Source organism: Microtus ochrogaster, chromosome 5 (assembly GCF_000317375.1).
Source record: "Microtus ochrogaster isolate Prairie Vole_2 chromosome 5, MicOch1.0, whole genome shotgun sequence".
In the NCBI taxonomy this organism is placed as follows: domain Eukaryota; kingdom Metazoa; phylum Chordata; class Mammalia; order Rodentia; family Cricetidae; genus Microtus; species Microtus ochrogaster.
In genome coordinates, this window is record NC_022012.1 from 64,607,933 (window position 1) to 64,631,234 (window position 23,302).

At 42.6% G+C, this 23,302-nt stretch overlaps 1 protein-coding gene across 4 annotated transcripts in view; it reads right to left on the minus strand.

Moving 5' to 3' along the window:
- Fam214a (family with sequence similarity 214 member A) overlaps window positions 1–23,302 on the minus strand; it is a 78,050-nt gene that overhangs the window by 50,503 nt on the left and 4,245 nt on the right. The window contains exon 1 of one of the 4 annotated variants that reach the window (XR_003376930.1): window positions 2,835–2,975. The exons of 2 other annotated variants lie outside the window; for them this stretch is intronic. Coding sequence is in view for 1 of the 2 variants with exons in the window: in XM_013346399.2 (XP_013201853.1) it covers window positions 2,835–2,871 (37 nt within the window). In the remaining variant the exon portion in view is untranslated. Of the gene's footprint in view, window positions 1–2,834; window positions 2,976–23,302 lie in introns of those variants that run through there. One more of the 4 variants, XM_013346399.2, reaches the window with a different exon arrangement.

Here is a 23,302-nt window from a genome sequence, read left to right on the forward strand (position 1 = left end):
AGAGAGAGACAGAGAGAGAGAGACAGAGAGAGACAGAGAGAGAGAGACAGAGAGAGAGAGACAGAGAGAGACAGAGAGAGAGAGACAGAGAGAGAGAGAGAGAGAGAGACAGAGAGAGAGAGACAGAGAGAAAGAAAAGGGAGGAATAAAATAGCTGACCAAAAGAAAGAAAAGTTATGATCCATCTGCCCCACCTAGCTGACTATGTAAACTAATCTTTCCTATACTCAGGCTACAGACAAGCAGGGAGTTTCTGCAGGGGAAAGCTCAAGGTTCTTTCATGCATGCAGCATTTAGGGGGACACTTACAGGACAAGGAAGCAAACATCTATGGTGACACCTACAGTAGCAATGATTTCACAGGCCTAGACTGAAAAGCCACTGCTGCCAGACTGGTACTCATTTTGGTCCCAAAAGTTTAAACAGCAGAGCTTAGTTAGGAACCTCACTGGAGAAGAGGCTCAGTGGCAGCACACTTACCTAGTTTGTCCACTTGGCCTAAGCCCCAGCACCACCTACAACATTTCTCCTTCCAATACAGGGCAGAATTTAGGACTAGGAAATGAGATGTATTTACATAACACAGCTTACAGATTTCAAAACATACAGGCAAATTCTACATCACTGTACCTGATAAATAGAACTGCACTTGCTTCAATAAAGCAAAGTGCAAAGGCATATAGTCAATTTACAGATCTGATGCAGAAGGCAGGGGAATTTCTACCATCAATAAACCAGGAGTTAAACTAGATAGCACCGCTACTCTAACCACTGGTTTATAGCTGTCCATCATCCCAAGATTCTGACAGCCAACAGGATTCCCAGTGCTCTCAGACAGAAAACATCTTCAGATGCTCAGCAAGGACAGAGAGGAAGGCTCTGCCAGGAATATCTCTGCTGGATACAGCAAGCCTGTGTGACCAGTGAGTGTGCTCAGCTTTGTCTGCAGCTCTGTGTTCTCCCATCCTTCGCAGCATATGAAAACAGCCTGCACCTCAAGTTCAATTAGTTCTTATGAAGTAAACCAAAGGGAACTGGAGAGCAAAACATTTTAAGTAAAGCTCTGGGTTGTGATTATGTAACTTAGACAATAAAATTAGCAGTTGATGAGAATGAGTTCAAAAAGAGAAGACAGCAGATTGACTCCACGTGGTCATTTTCTTCTTTTTTAAATACAGGGTCTGGCTCTGTAGCCCAGGCTGGCCTCTAATTTGTGATCTTCTTGCCTCAGCTTTTCAAGGGCTGGGATTACTGGAGTGTGCCACCAGACCCAGCAAGATTGAACCCTGACACAAATAAATGGATTGTTAAAAATAAGTAACAAAGGACACAAAAGCACGAACATATTTTAAGTTGTTTACAAAGGAAAGAAACATCTTTTCCTCACTTATCAAAAATGCTGACATTGGTTGCTATGACTTTCTAATTACAAGGACTTTTTTGAAAAGAACAGAAAACAATCCTATTCCAAAGAATGTTTATAAAGATTAAAAAGTTCAGGCACAAGTCTCAAAGTGAATTGAAAAGGAATGACTTATACACCACATAAAAGAAAATGTGATGGTTGACAAGGTAGCTCAGAGACACAGTGCTTGCTTAGTATGGACAAGGCCTGAATCTGATCCCTGGTACCACAAAATAAAAGCAAAACCACAACCAAAGCCTGTACTAGTTACGGGTCAACAATGTTCATAAATAGGAAACAAGCTAATTGTTCTGTTTTACTTTAATTAGCTAAAGAATCATCACCTGTATCAATTATATAAATTCTGATTTACAGTATTTAATTAAAAAACTGAAGCCAGGGAGTGGTGGCACATGCCTTTAATCTCAGCTCAGCTCTCAGGAGGCAGAGGCATAAGGATCTCTGAGTTCGAGGCCATTCTGGTCTACAGAGTGAGTTCCAAGGACAGCCAGGGCTACAGAGAAACCCTGTATCACATGCACACAAAAAAAGGGGAGGGGGGAGAAAAAGAAAAAAAGGAAGGAAACAACCAAAACCCCTCATTATATAGGCCAGCATTTTCAGACCTCAAACAAACTGTACCTTATAACCTATTCAATTACTAAATCAGTGTTGTTTAATTAATAATTTTTTAATACTTGCAATTAGCTCACCAGGTGTAGAATTATACTTAGGAGACTAACTTTAGTCTTAAAATACTATTGTAAATAAACATTTGTAGGTTGGCTTCAAAATCTCTTGCTCTATTTTCTAGATAGACATTTAACTGATTTTGTAGTGAATAACATCATCGTATCCTATCTGAACTGCACAAAACTGGTCAAGAGCCCTAGAAATTAAAAGCCTGCTTAATTCTGGAGAGCATTTTTCATAAGTGCATATGGATGGGCAGTATGGATCCCTTCCTGTCAAAAACCACTAAGCTAATCCCTGACAGTTTTGATCTCACTCAGAAATAATTAATTCAACTAAACATACATAACAGATTTTCCAAACATTCCTTGGCAGCTTTTGTTTTAAAATGCATTCTGTGCACGCAGCCAGGACTTCTGGCTAACTGTGCTCCCTCTTCCATGTTCTCATTTCTATCACATTTTTCCTCATTAAAGTGAGCACACTGTATGTATCTGGTTTCTTTTTCTCCCACTCATTGTTCAGATTAGCATTTTAATAATCATTCAGGCAATGCAGTTCAAAGAAAACAGGCTATCTGCAGCAAAGAACAATTCCCTATGTCCCATGACTCTCAAAGTCCAATCATATCCCTGGACCTATTTATTAAAAATCCACATAAAGCAGTCGTACAATCAACAACCACCCCAAACTGGACGCTGGACAACAAAGCCACTGAAAACACCTCATTACACACCTTGTCTTCGGAGCCCTTTGTTCCCACTGAAAACCATCCTGGAAGCCTCCAGCTGTCAGTTGCTACACTGTCAGCCACTGAGGGATCCAGCTGTCGGCAGGAGTAGAAAGCACGGGAGCAAGCGGAGCGGAGCACAGCACTTCCCGGTGCAGGCTCCTCACAAAGGCAGAGTAGGGCTCACATAGCAACAGTGCACTCAGCTGATTGGATGCGGGCTGTGCTCAACCTCACTCCTGGGTCGGCTTGCTAGCTCACAGGGCTTCCTGTCTACTTGGCAGCACTGTCATGTTTTCTTTGCTCCTCTTAAGAACTCAGCTGTGTTTAGGCAACTTGAAAGGGAAGAACAGTGAACTGACAATGACCAGCACGGGGCCCTAACACGTGTACTTCTAATTGCTCTTAAAAGACCAGAAGTGTGTAAGATAAAATTGATCGTTACTGTTGTACATGAAACCAAGGACAAAGCAGGGAAGGGAGGGGAAACATTTATTACCTCCCACTTCAAGTAAATCATGTTTTCACTCAAGCGAAACCCTCAAACAACATGTAAAGACAGAAATGGTTAACCATGTGAAGGCAGCATCGACCTTCAGTATCTACCTACTATCAGCAAACTCCTAGAAAGACACCAGAGAGGCACTCAACTGGCAGGCAGGGTCTGTCTGTCTGACCTCACAAATCCCAGTGCCTTACGAGGTTAGCAGGTCGCAGAGTAAGAGTCAAAAGGGAAAAGTCACAAGATGCTTACTGAGATCTTACAATGTAGGAATTCCAGCATAAGGTCTCTTGTTACATGAAGCAAGGCACATAATCTAAATTCATTTACTTTTATCTCAGAATTACCAGGACATGGGAAGGTATTGATATTTTTCAGATTTCATGTATACTAGCCCATATTGTCTCCATGAACATCAACAGGAAAAAACACCTCCCCAGCTTGCATTTTAATTTTTTTTTTAGTAGCATTGGTTATTGTACCTAGGGCCTTGTGCTCTCCAGGCAATCTCTGTGTCGCTAAGTCACACCCCAAGCCCCTGTAAGAGCCTGGGAGACTCAACTCTGGTATTAAGGACAAACAGGAAGGATCACAAATGTTTCTATTTCAGAAATGCTTTTCTGAACATCTGTCTCATCAAGCAGGGTATAGAGCTCTGAATGCTAAAGCAGTGGAACCTTTATGAGTTCTTGGTGGCAGCTCTGAGAGATCTGTAGAGCAGCCACAGCAATCTGCTTGTTACTGGGAGCTTTGTTTACCTCAAGTGTCCTAGGTGGGGGGAGTACAGGACGATGGAAATACTGGCCACTAAGCGCCGGGTGAGCACCACAGGGCTATTTTTACTCGAGAGGCCACAAACAGTACGGCAGTTTCATAACAGCCCCAGAATCCACAGGATTACCACCCCAAGGAAGCGTCTAGATCAGGGGGGTTTGTAACACACAAGTAAACACACCCAGAGTTAACTCTAACCCTACTGCTGGCTGCTCTACCAGGCAGCAGGAGGGCTCCCAACTCTCCTGAGGGACTGGGTAGGGGTATGCTGAGAACACAGAATGAGCCTGTGACTTGATGCAGGTAACTCAAGGAATGCTACCGTAGAGAAGGCAGAGTTTTAAAGTCAGACCAAATGGTTCAAAACATGAATCTTCTATTGACTCACAGTAAGAGAGAGAAGTACTAAGTCACTAAAAACTTCCCTGGTTCAAGACTAGCCTCAGGACCCCTAAGTACTGGACCTAGTATACTGCTGCTGACAAGTGGCCACTTTACGGGGTTTCCTCCGCCATACTGCATGCTCTTCAGATGGCAGTACCACATTGCATATCACGACTGCTAACCCAGCACCTCGCCGACTTAATCTCACATAATTTAATTTTATTCCCAAACTACTGAAGATGAATAGAACACAAATGAATAGAGGGTATTATTTCCACTTCTCAAATAAGAAAACTAGTTCGTGGAAGGGAATCACATTAAAAATCTGGTTTAATAAATTTGTATTTCAAAATCAACTTTTTCCTATCTTTCAAAAAAGAGAAGACTACATAAAACACAGCTGAGCATGGTGGAACACAATTGCAACATTAGCATTCTAGAGGCTGAGGCAGGAGGATTACAATATCCAGGTCATCTCGGGTTATGTAGTGTAGACTCTGTCTTGGAAATAAACACAATACTAATAGTTCCTAGATAGAATGGGAACACTTCCTTTCATTTATGCTGTTGAGCTCTGCGGTTAACGGCTTATGCTACTGAGTGCTTACTGATACTAGAGTATGGCTCAACAGCATAAAGAAAGAATTTCCAGGCCAGGTGTAGTGCACACCTATAATCCCAGCACTTAGGAAGCAGAGGCAAGAAGAATCAGATTTTGAGACCAGTCTGGGCTACATAATGATACTCTGTTTCAAATACAAAAATACATATATACTAAGCAAGAAAAAAAGAACTCAGAAGATACATTAAAATTATTTAGTCAGCCAGGCGGTGGTGGCGCACGCCTGTAATCCCAGCACTCGGGAGGCAGAGGCAGGCGGATCTCTGTGAGTTCGAGACCAGCCTGGTCTACAAAGGGAGTTCCAGGACAGGCTCCAAAACCACAGAGAAACCCGGTCTCGAAAAAACTAAAAAAACTAAAAAAAAAAAAAAAATTATTTAGTCACTCCGGGCGGTGGTGGCACAGGCCTTTAATCCCAGCACTCTGGAGACAGCCGCAAGTGGATCTCTGTAAGTTTGAAGCCAGTCTGGTCTACAAGAGCTAGTTGCAGGATAGGCACCAAAGCTACAGAGAAACCTTGTCTCAAAAAACCAAATAAAAAATTATTTAGTCAGGATGCAATTATAAATTAATAACCTAAAGCATACCACATTGAAAAATAAAAACCAACCAGGAAAAGTTTGTTTAGTAGAATGCTCCCCCTGTGCTGCTGGTTTCCAGTATTTTGAAAAGCACCCTCCATCTTTCTGAAAAAGTCTTGCTTTTCCCTGGGTTGCTGACCTTAGTAAACAAAGCAATGACAGATACGCTTGGCGGCACAGCCTCAGCTCTGCAGATCTCCATCTGTAGGCCAAGAGTCTAGACACAGATGCTACACAAGCGCTGGCTGCTGTCCTTAGTCTCTGCCCCACCACACACACACTTAGTACGCACTCTACATGGCCCAGTTCAGGAAGTTACTTCTGTTATCCTGATGCAAGGAAACTGACAGGAAAGCTCATCTTTTATAATGGGTTTTAAAACAATATATTTATTCCAAATAGAAAATGGAAGAACTGGCCGGGCGATGGTGGCGCACGCCTTTAATCCCAGCACTCGGGAGGCAGAGGCAGGCGGATCTCTGGGAGTTCGAGACCAGCCTGGTCTACAAGAGCTAGTTCCAGGACAGGCTCCAAAGCTACAGAGAAACCCTGTCTCGGAAAAACTAAAAAAAAAAAAAAGAAAATGGAAGAACTTCAAAAGTCAACTTTTTATATTGTTTTAGATTATCTATGTTTCCTTGTAGCAGAAATAACTGCTAAGATACTTTAGGTACAAGCTTTGACACTTCCTGAACAAAAAGGGCCTTTCAAAAGTACCTGTCAAGCAATGTGGGTATGTTCAGTAACTACCATGGATACATACACACTGGGGAGCCACTACATAGGAGCTGCCACCCAACTTGCTACATACCTCCTTTCACTCGGGCAGTTGTTAGCGAACACCTGAGAAAACTGACTTGCTACTGCCCAAGTAACAAGAGTCAAGTGGACAAAACTAAGGTTCAAATGTAGTTCTTCCTGTAAGAGCTTAGACACAGCTGTCCTTCTCAGAAGCTCTGTGTGAGGGGGAAACAGACAGACAGACAGACACTGGGGACTGAACTAAGGTCCTTGAACATGCTGGACAAGTACATTATCACAGAAATACATCTACAGCGTTTCTCTCTCTCTCTCTCTCTCTTTCTTTCTTTCTTTCTTTCCTTTTTTTCCCCTTCACTGAGTCTTGCTATGTAACCCTGGCTGACCTCAAACGCACTGTGTAGCTAAGGTGGCCTTGAGTTTATAGTGACCCTTTGGCCTCAGTCCTGTAAGTGCTGGGATAACAGTTGCTCGCCACCATACCTACTTTGCCAATTTTTTACTTATTTAAATTGAGACAGGGTCTCAAAACCTTGCTTGCCTTCCCTGATCCAGAATTCACTGTAGTGCACAGGCAGACCTTGAACTTGGGCTTTCCTGACTCAGCATGAAGAGCAGCTATGATTACAGGCCTGTGCCACCACACTGGACCAATGCTTCTTCTATCCATCCATCCATCTCCAACCATAAGGCAAATACAGACTCACACAAGGATAAGATTTAAACACGGAAAGTGTCTAAATTGAGAGAAAACATTAATGTTTTCTATCTTCTAGCTAGTATCTGCCACTACAGCCCACACATGCCAAAGCTGCAATCAGGCTGGGACACACCTCAGCAGCAGAGTGCTCCTAGGAGGATAAATGCAAAACCAAAACAAACCATCTATCTGTAAAGCAACATTCGTTACGCAGGAAGCCTGGAAGCAGTAAGGCCATGAGGTGGACAACAAAAGGATCAAGCTGGAAAGCTTGTCAATTCATGACAGAGGTCACTCGCTCAGTCCAACGAAAGTGAAGCAAGTGAAAATGGACAGTGACCTGGGTGCCACAGACCGAAGACTTAAACTTGGCTTCCAACCAGCTCTGTGAATGAAGTGCAGCTTTGAAATGCTCCAAGAGTGCACAGGGAAGGCCAAATGAGACAAAGCTGTGAAGGCTGCCAGGTGCGCCAAGCAAGACTAGGCTCTAACTTCCCAGGGTGGACTTCCGAGACAAAAGCCCAGGTGGGAAGTGCAGGCACCTTCACATGAACTCTAACCTCACTACAAAGATCACTCAGGGGCTGGAGAGATGGCTCAGAGGTTAAGAGCATTGCCTGCTCTTCCAAAGGTCCTGAGTTCAATTCCCAGCAACCACATGGTGGCTCACAACCATCTATAATGGGGTCTGGTGCCCTCTTCTGGCCTGCGGTCATATATGCCGGCAGAATATTGTATACATAATAAATAAATAAATAAATAAATATTTTAAAAAAAAACAACAAAGATCACTCAGGGCGGAGGCTCTCTGTCCCAGCAAAAGCTCCCTGAGCTTATTTATTCATGAAGTGAGAATAAAGATTTCTCCAGTGCCACAAACCATCTAGCCCAGCACTTGGCCTTCAAGCAATTCAAGAATATAAGTCTCTTCTTGGGCAGTAAGACACAGCTCAGTAGCAGTCAGTGCTTGTATAATGTCTCAGCTGGATTCCCAGAACCAGCTAAGTATTTTAAGTTTCTTTACCTTTGGATACATGAGGTCCAGGCTATAACAAAGAAATTCAGAGCACTCCCAACACCTCCTCACATGTATACACAGAGAGAGACACAGAGATAGACAGACACACAGACAGACACACACAGAGCAATACAGATAAATAACAAAGAGATGAAACTGATCTTCACTGCCAAAGGTCTCTATTCTTTTTTTTTTAAGATTTATTTATTTATTATGTATACAACATTCTGCCTCTATGTATGCCAGCACGCCAGAGGAGGGCGCCAGATCTCAGTACAGATGGTTGTGAGCCACCATGTGGTTGCTGGGAATTGAACTCAGGACCTCTGGAAGAGCAGCCAGTGCTCTTAACCTCTGAGCCATCTCTCCAGCCCCCAAAGGTCTCTATTCTTATTTTTGACATTTCTTGCCATTTAACACGATAATTAAGTTGCAAGAAAGATAACAAAATAGTTAAAATTTAACATGGTTAACGGTTATAGACACAGCTATGCCCTTTTGAAAATTCAAAGCAGAGTATTATGCTGGTGGGACGGCCTAGGGATAAATGAAGATGTTAGCCACATTCATTTCCTCTCCCATGAATGCCAAACAAGAAGTCTGTATTTGCTGAGATGGTTTGGGTGGCAAAAGAGCACCCAGAATGCTTTGTTATTAACAGTCAAAAGCGTTTTTGATATAAATTATAAGACTCAAAGGAGCCTAATTGGCATCCTCATCTGTGCAGAGGTCTGGGTTACGGTGACCTAGATGGGGGGCAGGAGCAGAGCCTTGCAAAGTACCTCCAGAGCCTTGTTTACAAAACCTACGATCCTGGAGAGAAGAAAATGTTCTAGCTGGTTCTTTTGGCACCATTCATACTACATTGTTTAAAATGAGCTAGAACAGGGGTTATTTTAATCTAAGCTACTGGGCAAACACTTTGTCTAATAATATCTGCACACATTAGTCACATATAATAAGCATCAGGATCAGGTGTAAAAATTCATTTTAATACCCTATAGCACATGGCTAATTTCAGCATTATTACATAAAGTGTGTGTCGAGGTGCACGTGGATCTCCCCTTATTTCCTCACAGATGCACTCTGAGTTTGCTAACACCCTGTTCTTGCAAAGCATGCTACTTTTAAGTCAACTAGAACCAATACTTTTTATTCTGATAACTCGGTGTTTTCCTGAAAGCTTTTCCCATGGTGCTAAAAGCCCAAACGTATTCTTCTGTTCCTGAAATAGTATTTTGAAGATTAAGAGGCTGACTAAAAAAACTAAAGCAGTTGGTGAGTGACAACTCCAACTTCTATGCCTGTCATTGATATATTTACTGTCACCTCTATTAACAGGGGCTGTTGTCAGTGATAGATTCTGTGTTATATTCTGGAGAAATTTAACAAAAAAACAAGTAAGGTAAACAGTTACACAGACCTAGTCAACCTAGTGTGGTGACACACACTTGTAATCCCAGCACTAGAACATCCTGAGACAGGAAGATAGGGCAGGCAATCTGAGGTCAGCCTGGGTTACACAAAAAGATTCTCTAAAAAACAGGGATGGGGACATCACTGAATAGTAAAGGACTTTCCTAGCATGCACAAGGCTCTGGGTTCCACCCCCAGCACAGTGCTGCACTAAATTTAGTTAACTAATTAAACAGAGAGAGAGAGAGAGAGAGAGAGAGAGAGAGAGAGAGAGAGAGACAGAGACAGAGAGAGACAGAGAGAGCAGGTAGTAAAATTAAAGTGTTGAAAAACAACAAAGAAACCAAAATTGTCATTTAAAAAAGAAAAAATATATCTATTTTTCTTTTATTTATGTGTGTAGTGTTGATGCCCTCAGAGGCCCGATGAGGTGGCCAGATCCCCAGGAGCTAGAAATACAGGCGGCTATGAGCCTGGCATAGGTGCTGGGAATAAGAATCAGGTACTCTGCTATTAAGTCACTGAGACATCTCTCTGGCTCCATTTCTTTTTAATAAATAAGGAAAAGGAAAACATTAGCCACCGATGCATGCAGAAAAACGGACAAATGACTTTGTCAGAAGGGAGAAGGTTATCTCAGGGCAGCAATGTCAACTATCACTGAAATTATTTCAATATACTCTATGAAGGTATGCTAATATTTTCATTTTATTTTTTAAGGTACCATATGAAATTCAAGCACAACAACACATATCTGTAATCCCAGGATTTAGGAGGTAGAGCTAGGACTATCAGAAGTTTAAGGCCTGTGAGGGCCCACATATCTAAGTCACGTGGCTTATGACAAAGGCCATCCTCAGCTCTGTAGAAAGTTCAAGGCCAACGTAGGCGATGTGAGATCCTTCCAAAACACACCAAGGCAAACCAAACTCTTTAAGGCATCCTGCTTATTCCTGTCTACTCATCTCCACGGTGCCATTGTTGACTAAGCAAGAGATGGGCAAGAGACTGGTTTATAAACACTCTCTAAAGCCTATTCTGTGGCAGGAAGAAGAGACACAGTCAAGGGTTTGGATGCACCCTCTTCCCTTGGAGAATAAAAACTCAAGTGAGCAGTCAGGTTAAGGCAGCAAAAAAGTGTAGTCAGTACCTGGTCTTCCTTCAGTTCCAAGAGGAGGCCAGGCTCTTCATAAATTTAGTGTCTTTGTACAAGACACCTTGCCCTGGAACATTCTGCCCCTACTCCCTGCACATCTGACTCCTTCTTGTCCTCTGTTCTCTTTCTTGGAGGTCTTAACCACTTTCTCTCTGATCTCAGCCTCTCTTTTGACCTTTGTAGGTTTCTGTCAGAGCACCTGGAAGATGTGTTCAACCTATGTATTGAAGAAATGCTAGCATTCACAGCAATAAGCAGCACTGTAAATTGTTTAGAATCAAGTTGTAGACTCAACACTTTCCACAGCTCACCTCCGCTGACTGCTGCAACAGCCCTGTGCACAGGTCCTACAACAAACGCTGTGCAGCTAGGAAACCGGGGCCAGCTTTTACAGCTGGATAGGTGAATACTTTTCTCCAAGCCTTGTCTTCCCTACCACTTCCCTCTCTCCCTCGTCCCTTCCTTCTTTTTTTCGTAGAACTCATTGAACTCATCCTCTGCCTCCTGAGTGCCGGGATTAAAGGTGTGTGTCACCACTGCCCAGCTATATTATTTTATTTTTTACCATGAGGCTTGTGGTTTGTTACCTCACATCTTGTTTCTTGGGCGGCTACATGGCATTTGCCTGACCCCACACCTTTTTTTCCTCCTCTGTCTCTGCTTGGATTTCCCACCTTGCTATATTCTGCCCTGCCATAGGACAAAGTATCTTCTTTACTAAACAATGATAATAAAGCATATTCACAGCATACAGAGGGGAATCCCACATCAGGCTGATCTTCCAGAGGTCCTGAGTTCAATTCTCAGCACCCACGTGGTGGCTCACAATCACCTGTAATGGGATTTGGTGCCCTTTTCTGGCCTGCAGGGATGCATGCAGGCAGAACACTATATACATAATTAATAAATAAATCTTAAAAAAAATTAGACTTTGGTCAGGCGGTGGTGGCACACGCCTTTAATCCCAGCACTCAGGAGGCAGAAACGGACAGATCTCTGAGTTGAAGGCCAGCCTGGTATACAAGAGCTAGTTCCAGGACAGGCTCTAAAGCTACAGAGAAACCCTGTTGCAAAAAAACAAGAATAATAACAGTATCAGAAGGAGTAGTAATAATAGTAGCAGTAATAGTAGTAATAGTAGTCATGGGCTAATTTAAGATAGAAATACACCTGAGATGTTGGTCAAATAGAGTTGTAATTAATACAGTTTTTGTATGATTATTTGGGCCTGAGTGGCCAGGAAACAAAAGCGCTGTCTCCCTGTTTACAGCAGCCAATGCTCTTAATTGCTGAGTCATCTCTTCAGCCCCATTTTTAAAGATTTACTCTTTTTTTTTGGGGGGGGGGGTTCTCTGTGTATCTTTGGCTGTCCTGGAACCCACTCTATAGAGCAGGTTGGCTTTGAACTCGGAGATCTGTCTGCTTTTGCCTTCCAAGTGCTAAGATTAAAGGTATATGTACATATAGTACAAAGTCTGGTTTTCTTAACTGCAAAAGTTAAACAGCTTCACATTCTCCAAAAGCCTTTCTCACTCAGGCTTCTAGCAGCTGAATCTGTGCCACTATGTACGTAACCTGAGGCTTTCCCTCTGATCTGAGCCATTCAGAGTACCTGGTAGACACCTGAACTCTTCAACCCGAGTTACCAGAAAGGCACAGGTCAAGGTTAGATGATGACAAGCTGGAGCACAGTAGACCAGTGTTCACTCTGCATAGTCACTGCTAAGATGAGAACACACTTTCTCAATAGTCTGGCTAGATCCTTCCCAGCTTTTAAGTAGACATGTCCAGAGAAATAGAAAGGAGCTATGAATAAAGGGACAATGAACCTAGAAGGGCCGGAAGTCATCTCATCTAACCATCAGATGAAGAGGCTAAAGGGAGGGTGACTATTCACACAGACAGCAAGAGAACTGAGACCCAGACCCTTACAGTTACTGCTTCATGCTCTTCCTATCCTAAACAAGCCCCCTCTGCTGTCCACCAGTTTTCCTTCCTTAATCCTTGGTTGTGGTTGGGGAAGGAAAGATGCATGACCATCCTCTCCCCAACACAGCCAGCAAAACTGATCCATGTTGCAGGGATCGCCATGCTCAGGGCTCACAGGAAGCTGCAGGATAAGACATCTAATTACATAAGAGTCATTAAGCTACTGCAAACAGTTGTCTAGAATGGGAAAAGGAACCTCTGTCTTCCCACCTTACCACGTGTGCTGTTCCCTCACATGTTAGAACCTGTAGCTAAACACTAGTGCAGCTTACTGCTCGACAAGAGTATCATAAAACAGCAAGCACATGATGATTAGTGCTGTGCACGACACTGGTAGTTCACGACCTCTCAGAATGGAGAAAACTAACTCTTCGTGTTCATAATCAAAGAACAAAGGCAAAGAGGATAAACGAGGAAGAGGAAGCAGAGGTTAGCGCTAAGTAATTTTTCTAAGTGCAGGTCACAATATAATTCTGAGATCTAAAACATGATCTCAAAACTGTCAGAATTATTTCTAGGCTTGCTTACAGCTAAATTAAAGAAACAAAATCCAATGATTTTTCTAAAAAGTTCTCTGTCGTCATCCCAAAGTACTTACTAGTTAGTGTCCACCAAATAGATTAAGTAAGCCAAAGTCCTTGGCTTAATAAAAAATTGAACCTCTTCTACTCCTAAATTAGACCTCAATCCAAGATTCTGTCTTCTACCTTGTTTTAGTTAAGGTTTCTAGTGCTGTGAAGAGACACCATGACCATAGCAACTCTTATAAAGGAAAGCATTTAGTTGGGGCTTGCTTACAGTTTCAGAGGTTTAGTCCATTATCTTCATGGTGACAGGTAAGCAGACAAGGGCCGGAGACATTACTGTGATGCGTCTACACCCAGATCAGCAGGCAGCAGGAAGAGAGACACTGGGCTTGGCCTGGGCACTGGAAACCTCAAAGCCGACCCCTAGTGACACACTTCCTCCAACTCGGTCACACCTACTCCAACAAGGCCACAAATCCTAATCCTTTCAAATAGTGCCACTCCCTATGAGCCTATGGGGATCATTTTCATCCAAATTCAAAATTGCAGCTCTCCTTAGAATGCCCTTTGCGTCATCTCAACCCACAATTGAAAAAAAAGCCCATCTATGTCGAAGTAAAATGTGTCTTTTAAGGCTCAACACAGCTGCTGTGTCTTTTTAGTTGTACACCTTTAAATCCATCTTCCTGAAGCCGGGCGATGGTGGTGCACGCCTTTAATCCCAGCACTCGGGAGGCAGAGGCAGGCGGATTTCTGTGAGTTTGAGACCAGCCTGGTCTACAAGAGCTAGTTCCAGGACAGGCTCCAAAACCACAGAGAAACCCTGTCTCGAAAAACCAAAAAAAAAAAAAAAAAAAAAAAAAATCCATCTTCCTGGCTACCATCAATCACCCCATAGCACTCTGACGGAATCCCAGCTCTGAGGCTCCCTCGCTATCAGCTCATTTCTGATGACTACAAGCTGCTACAAGACAAACAATTAGATTCAGAGTTGCAGAAACTGTTCTGTATAACCATAACTTTTCTTAGCAAGACCTCAAAAAACCGAAGGGATTTTACAGATGAAGTAGCTATCTATGTTGACCAATGCCACAAAAATCCAAATTCATTCCACAGCAATTCTGAATTCCACAATCAGGGAAGGTGTGTGTGTGTTATTATGGCCCTGAGGAAACTTCTCAGAGACCCCAGCAGTGGGGGTCCCCTTTACATGTGCTCCCACTCCTAGGTCATAGCTATATCAGATCACTAACTGTGCTGGCCTCGATGCTTCTGGCCCTTTTCCCACTCGATTCCCATTGCCTTGACTTAATCATCTCTATGTGTGGGGAACACCCAGGTGACATATAAGCACACATGCTTAGACACAGACTCTCTTGTGCCAGCCAGGGTGGTGAAGCCTGTAATGCCAATACTCTGGAGGCAGCAGTAAGACAGCTTTGAGTTCAAGGTCTGCCTAGGCTACATAGTAAGAACAGACCAGCTTGGGCTACATGCTAAGACCCTGTTTTGTTTTGTTTTTTAAAAAAGCAAACAAAAAGACTAAATAATTTCTTATGTTTGGTGCATATATAGTTCTTCTTTATCATATAATTTCATTCAACCCACAGATAACCTTATAGGAATAAATATCCCCATTTAGAAGAGAAAAAAAAACACCACCAGAGTATTTCATTTCACATTACAAAGCTAACAAATTATAAAATGACACACAGAAATTCCCATTAATTCAAAAAATTAAAAGGAAAGAAAGTCCCATTAATGACCAGTTCTTTACCCCTCTCCCCCAAAGGTTTTAAGTGACATTGGCTATTACTCACAGTACCATGATACAAGTCTGAATTCTGGGCTTGGAGAAGATCCTGGTCCAAGTCCTGTGGAATTCTAGGCAATGCTCTCAATTACCAAACTTCAGTTCTGGCTAGGAACTCATCATTCTGTATTTTCCGCCACATTCCTAGTGCCCACCACTGCCCCAATCTCTGCCCTAGTATTACTCTACACTGGTCATCACCACCCAGAAACAGCTGGGTTAACCTACTTCCCCTTTCTTGTGGTGTCTGCATAGTTCAATGGGAGTTTCGACTTCAAGTTTGCATAGTGCACACAGTGTTGATGGGGACATAAAGTCTGTTGACCTTTTGTGCCTGTTAAAAGTAGTTTTTATAACAAAGTTCTGAAATACTCAGTTCTTCAGAATAGCTGAGGAAAAACAAAAACCAGAGCTAACCCTAAATCCCTCCCTGTATTATGCGTGGGCTAGGTCTTTCTGAAACCCATGAGCCAAGTGAGCTAACCCATACCCCTGCCTGTGTGAGGCATATGGTGCCTGCCACTGCCAAATTCTCAGTTCACTTTCCAAAAGGCTTCGGGTTGACAGTGTCAGAGCAAGAACTGTTACTCACACACTGTAACTGTCTAAGGGTCATTTTGGTCTGGCAAATATTGGCATTATAGTACGTGGATATTATATATAGTTATTTATTCTGTGTGTACCATGTGAGTGCCTGAAGTGAAAGACGGCTGAATCATCATGTGGTGCTGAGAACTGAAGCTAGGTCCTCTGCAAGAGCAGCAGCTTCTCTTACCACTGCGTCACCGCTCCAGCCAGCCCCTGCAGTTACAATTTCAATCCAGAGTTAATCGTGAGGTCTCAGGTCCTTAACTCTTGTTACATTACATCACACAGCTAAGAGAGTCCAACGGACCTGACTAAATGATGGCCATGGTCTAATAGTCCTGGAAAATCATCTAACCAAGCTGGGCCTGTGGTACAGCCCCATTACCCTAGCTACTTGGAAGGCCAAGGCAAGGGACAAGTCCCATCTGGGCTGTGAAGACAGTTCAAGGCTAGCCCAGGTGGCTAAATAAGATACTGTCTCAAACTCTGAAAATAAAAAAAGTATATCTAAATATGCATTTATTAATCGAAATGACTCTATACTTGGTATAACAAGTGGGGGAATGAGGAGTAATTCATTTTTCTATTTTTGGTTGTGAGCCTAGCCTTTAACGGCTGAGCCATCCCTCCAGGTCGTAATTCAATTTTAAATGTGTAAGTTGCAATTAAGAGAGAAGCCCCAACTGTGAAGCACCTGATTGCCCTTGGAGCATTTCAGCTCCTACTCAAAAAGATTCGCCCTCAGGGTAAACCAAGAGTGTCATCACAGCATCCCAGAGCTCACAGAGTCCTTTGTCGCATCATTTCACCTCAGCTCAGAAACAATACTGAGCCAAGCACATTTTCTAGATGAGGAAACAGGTTTGGGACTTGACCCAAATCACAAAAATTTATTCCCTTCCTCCTGAAACAATAGGAACCAGCTGAGCGTGGGGAAGGTGGTCAGAGTTTCCTCCAAATGTTTTTGTGGATCACTTGCTAATCAGATAACATAGAGACCACTGACACCTGACCAAACAGCCTTTGCCTACTTATTTTATAGTATTTTATTTCAGTTCAACTTGGCTTTACAACATACACGTATGCACACACTTTTTCAATAAGAAAACGCTGGGCTGGTGATGTGGCCCAGCTGGTAGTAGAGGGGTTGCCTAGATAGCATGCAAGAAGCCCTGGGGCTGATCCCTAGCACTGCATAAAACTGCACAGTGGCCACAACCTGTAATCCCAGTCTTGGAATGGGCAAATGTTTTAAAATGGGTTTGAAAAAAAATCAGGTATAAAGTTGTGATAATAGCCTCCAAGTTACAGCTCAGAGAAATACCTAAAATGGAAAATTTTCAGTTGGTGTCAATATCTACCTTTTCTTTCTCCCATTTCTTCCACACTGATGTGTACTCGCCATTCATCCATTCATTAATTCATTTGACAAGTGTATATCAATGTATTGTAGGTACACAGACAATATACCTGCTGTCTACAAAATCGATGACCCAGGGAATATAACTATAGCCTCATGTATCAACAGACAGCAAACAAGAAAAGATAACTAATTACAAAATTTGGTAAATGCTATCAAAGGATCACAGAATGCTGACACAGAATAGCAAGAGACATCTAGTTTAACAGACATATCAATAGTAACAGTTAATGTGAGTTGAGAACATGAGGGTAATCAGGGGAAAAAAATACCTCTCTGAAAGAAATGGCATTCCAGCCTAGAAGACAAAAACAAGGAGCACCATGAGATTCTGGAGAGAAGGGCTTTTTTCGATAAAATGAAAAGTGTGATACTCCAACTCTAAAAAGGTGGCCAGTGGCACTGGGTGTAAACAAAAGGAAGGTATGAACAAGGCCTGTTTTTTCTGATGAGTACCTTCAAGGTGAAAGGGAACTGTGTGGAAGCTCACCTCAGACGTCTACCTGGAGTTCACTATCAGATTCAGCCCTAGGTCTAATGTTTTGGTTAAGAACTGCAGTCTTTGCCCAGTCAGACCAATGGGAACCTCAGACATAATATGGAACTATTCTGATTTTGTTGTTTGCTTTTGTTTCTTTGGAAATAATATCACACTCTGAAGTCAAGACTGGCCTGGAACTCATTCTGTAGCCCAGGCAGGCCTTGGAACTTGTGATAATTCTCTGCCTCATGCTCCTGAGTGCTGGGAGATGTGTGAATTGGCAGACTGGGTCTATTCTGCATCTTCCCCCAGCTAAGTAAGGAGAGAATGACCCGCAAAAAAAAAAAATAAATAAATAAAATAAGGTACCCTTTCCAAGTATATCAATTTCCCTTTAAATCATACTAACACCAGGAACAGGTAACGCTAAGTTTAGTGTTCTCACTTTAAAAAGTTCTCAGCTTCCAGAAGAAGCAAGGAAGACACTACCATGATCAGATGTAAAAATGAGAGGGACCAAAGAATAAAGCAAGCCAGGTGTGGTGCAAACCTGTGACCCTGACACTCCAGAAGCTAAGGCAGGAGGATTGTTCCAAGCTTGAGGCTGGTCAGAGTAAGACTCTGTCTCAAGAAACAAACAAAGACAAGAAAAAGAATATAAATGATATTTGATTAAACAACTAAAATTCTCTGTACTTGTTTGCATAAGATGCTCAAAACACATGGATTCATCACTGTTTGACGATAAATGAAATTTTAACATTTAAATCATTCACTGTACATATACATTAGCTTTCCAAGTCTATCTTCAGATTTTTTCCTCATTGGACAGAGAAATGGCAGTGCTCAGTCCACTAAATCACTTCCTTTTCACTGGATGACAAGCAAAAACATAGGGTTCCTCCCTGTCCACCCCTTTACCATCCCAGACTCAAAAATCGCATCAAAGCTAGCAATTATCTGTCAGCGCCTGGTGTGTCAAGGCTCATCAGCGTAAGAGTGTGACAGCCTGACAGGGAGGCCGCTCTTAACTCAGATCACCTCGACTACGCAGGAGCTCAATCAGCCCCTTTGTTTCTTCCTCCCGGCTTTCTCTAAATGCCTGGCTTCTTCCTTAGAAAATGTCCAACCGCAACAACAGCAGAACACATTTGCATGCTTTCTAAGTGGCAGCTGCTGTTCTGAGCACATTATGTATGTTAACTCACTTCATTTGCAGGGTAACTCTGAGCCAAGGTACTATTTATTAAAAAGCCCATTGTGAAGGCACTGGAGCTGTGAGGACCGGCAGCATCCAGAGTCACGTAGCTCAGGGATAGTTGTTGCGGTTTCCCCAGCTTCTACATTTATTTCTTTGTTTGTGGTGTGTGTGTGGGGGGGGGGGCATGTGTCTGTTGTCTCCCTTCACCATGTGGGTTTTAGGAATGAAACTTGGACTGTAAGGCCTGACAGCCAGACTGCCTCAAGCCTACTTCCCCCACCAATTAAGATGTATTTTATAATACTTTAATGTAAATGACTGTCACCAGTGAAGCTGGGCACACATACCTGAACTCATTGTGAACTCAGGCTCACCTTTTTAACTATCTGGATGCTTTTTATAAGAAACTAAAATTCTAGTCAGGCGGTGGTGGTGCATGCCTTTAATCCCAGCACGGGGTGGGGGGAGGCAGGTGGATCTCTGTGAGTTCAAGGCCAGCCTGGTCTACAAGAGCTAGTTCCAGGACAGGCTCCCAAGCTACAGAGAAACCCTGTCTCGAAAAAACAAAACAAACATAATAATAATAAAAAAAAAGAAACTACAATTCTCTGTGACTTAGTTTCTTAGTTTCACTTATGTATACAACAAAGGTGCTAATGGCTACAACCATGAGTAACTGTGTAGATTAAATGAGTTACATCTGGAAAGAACATGGAACATGGTCTAGCATGGAAGGCCCAAGTATCGGCTGTTAGTAACACCATTACTACCTTTCTCTGGGAATTAAGCCAAATACTGCAGCTAACATAGCCAGCATTTCTGTTCTCCTAGCATTTGTCATTTGTGTTGTTTGATTTGGCCAACAAAGAACCATTCACACCACAAAAGGAATGCACGTGATTCCCCTGCTACACTGTCTAGACCTAATTAATCACTTCTTCCTTCTGTTTCAGGTATCTATAGAACAGCATTTAAAGATAACAGGACTGCTGGGCAGTGGCGGCACGAGCCTTTAATCCCGTACTCTGGAAGGCAGGTGGTCTCTGAGAGCTCAAGGCCATCCTGGGCAACGAAGAGAGTTCTAGGACTAGGACAGCCAGGACTGTTCCACAGAGAAACCCTGTCTCAAAACACAAAACAAAACAAAAACAAAAACAAAGCAAAACAAAAAAGAAGATAGCAGGACTGCTTGTGTCTACACAAGCATGTCCAAAGCCGTGACAATCCAAAGGCTAATGACAAAATTTGTAAAATAATAACAAAAGGGAGAGACGGAGCACATTCCTCCCATTTTAACTTAAAAAATATCAAATTGTTTGACATTTTGTTTGTAGATTAGATTTTCCATTTATTCAAGCATCAGACATGATCTGCAAAATGTTTATGACTTGAAACACAGCACATTTAAGTAACTGATTTATTGATAATTAAAATTTGTCTTACTCTTTAATAAGTTTCTGTGAGCCAAAATACCACTTAAACAAAATCAAGATACTTCATGTTTATAACATGTGGAAATATGCTTTAATAACTTCTATACAAAGATCACATTTGAAAGACTCCCCATGAGACACACTCATATTTGTATAACTGGGGCCAGGTCCCTGAGCCCAAGGCAGAGCAGTTCGCCGTCTGAAGCTAACCAGTGCTCAGCAGGTAACATTTAGAAACCTATAATCCAGGAAAGTTTATTCTAATCAGAGCACTCTAACAGAGACAGATACTAAGGTAGTTATAACAGCAGGTAATGGTATAAAGAAATAAACTACACAGTTATGTCATGTGTCTCTTTGTAGGCTGAATGTTTTCCCAGCTATATATTAAAAGGCTACTGGCTGCTGGTGGGGGTGCGCACCTTTAATCTCAGTACTCAGGAGGCAGATGCAGGCAGATCTCTGTGAGTTTGAGGCCAGCCTGGCCTACAGAGCGAGTTTAGGGAAAGTCAGGGCCTAAACTGAAACCCTGTCTTGAAAAAAAAACAAAACAAGTTGTGCAGTGGTGGCACATGCCCTTAATCCCAGCACCTGGGAGGCAAAGGCAGGTGGATCTCTGTGAGTTCGAGGCTGGTCTGGTCTACAGAGAAAGTTCCAGATTAGGCTCCAAAGCTATAAAGAGAAACCCTGTTTCGAAAAAACAAACAAAAATAACAACAAAACAAAACAAAAACCAATCCCCCACCCTCCCCAAAAAAGAAACAAAAAGGCTACTGCCCATGCCTTCACTTGCCCAGGATGGTGCTGGGATGTAAAAGGAAAGCCAGCACCAGGCCACTGAACACTTCCTTTCTTACCTCTCTTAAGTAAGGTCTGCAACTGCCCAATATATCAGCATCATGGTAAAAGTCATGTACCTAGCTCCTGCCTCGTGTCAAATGCTCTCAGAGTTCGGTTGTGAGAAGACAGACACAAACGTGATAAGGAGCACACAGTATTAAGAAAGGACTCCAGAATGCACACTGACAAGTACCGTCAAGGACTTATGCTGCCATTGTCAGCCAAGTAATGTTATATAAACTGTTTGAAACTTCAAAAATTGTTTTTGCCTACTAATAAAATGCTATAGACTCTGTGGAATGTAGTCATTTGCTACACAGTAACATGTTAACTGAGTATATTCTATCACTTAACAGGCAGAGTCGACTAGTATACCCACAATATAAGGGTACTGATACACATGCACACACTCAACACCAGCACATAATGTGCAATTTCTGGTTGCCTGAACACTTCTGTTTCACTAGAGATGAATAAATTACAAAAATCTCGAAGACTCTGGTCTTTTGCTACTAAATTCATTTGCGCCACTCTCTCCATTATAGTAAACGAAGGAACAGTGCATTCAAAAACTATTGCTGTGAAAAGCAAACCGAATGCTTTGGAACAAGTCGGTCAGTCCATCCTTCCACCCACCCACCCCACCCTCCATCCATCAATATATCCGCCATCCATCTGCCATCTACCTACCTATCTATCCCTTCATCATCCATTCCCTCATTCACGCATCCATGTTTCCACAGAGCAAATCAGTACATGCACACTGGGGATTGAACCTTGAGCTTTAAGTGTACTAACTGTACCCTAACTGAGCTATACCTTAAACCCCCAAAATACACTTTTGATGAACTTCCCTTTCCCTAAAACACACTTGTGAATTATATAATACAAAATAACTAAAAAATTGTTTGTAAAATTAGAAATTAATAATGTGAGATTCCAGCCTTAGACTATTCTGATAGTATTCTTCCACCATACACCTGTGTTTGGATTGGTTTGCACAAGAAATAGTATGCCTAACTCTAAAAACGGACTACTTTCACCCTCCAAAGGCTCAAAGAGATGGGGTATGACTCAAGGGTACTGAGCGTACAGGCCCTGGGTTTAATTCCTAGTGCCAAAAAGAAGAAATGAAGGGCTGAGGACCTGGCTCAGTGGTTAAGAGAAGACTGCTCTTGCAGAGGACCCAGGTTCAGTTCCCAGCCCTCTCACGGTGGCTCAAAACTGTGTGTAACTCTAGTTCCAGGGAATCTGATGTCCTCTTATGGCCTCTGAAGATAGCAGGAGCAACACAGAGAGAGAGAGAGACATATGTGTAAGCAAAACACCCATACATGTAAATGTTTTTAAAAGAAAAAGAAAACAGTAAAGGAAGAACAAAAATGAAGGATATGAAAACGAAAAACATTTTGATTTTTCTGTGATTCCCACTGCTTTTTAATTAGCCAACCAAATATCACACCCAATCATAAAGCATGTTCCAGGGCAATGTGGTCTACACAGTGAAATCTTGTCTCAAAAATGAGGGTGGACACAGCTGTACCCTCTTAAGCAAACAGTTTCGAGTTGCTACATTAAAACACACGCTTTACGAGTTCTTAGACGAGTACCTGAGAGTCTCTTATTTACCCTCATTTTACAGAGAACCTGGTATCAAGTAGGATCACACAGTTCTCCAGGACACAGACTAAAAACCGGAAACAAGAGGAATAAGAACATTAGCAACAGAGGCTGCTAAAACAGGGGGCCAAAAAACAGATATAACAAACGGAAGAAAACAGTGGAGTGCTTGAAGTTAGAGGCACCAAGAAAATGTCTCACCTAGCTTCTCTAGATCCTGACACGGTGCCCAATTTTCAGCATCCCCCGCCGCTGCTGCATTTGCAATCAACTAAGGGTGCTATATTGACTGTATGCACTCTTTTTTTTTTTTTTAATGAAGCATCTGTGTTTTGTGTGTGTCTTGTAGAGAAAGGGAGGGAGGGGAAGAAAGAGAGAGGAAGGGGGGCAGAGGAGGGCATCAGATCCCCTGGAATTGGAGTGACTGGTGACTGTGAGCCACCATGTGGGTGCTAGGACCTGAACTCAGTTCCTTTGGAAGAGCAGCAGGTGCTCTTAACTGCTGAGCAATCTCTCCAGCCCCTCTTTCTTTGTTTGTACTAAAATAAAGGCCAGCACACCTTTAATCCCAGCACTTGGGAGGCAGAGGCAGGCGGATCTCTGTGAGTTCGAGACCAGCCTGGTCTACAGAGCTAGTTCCAGGACAGGCT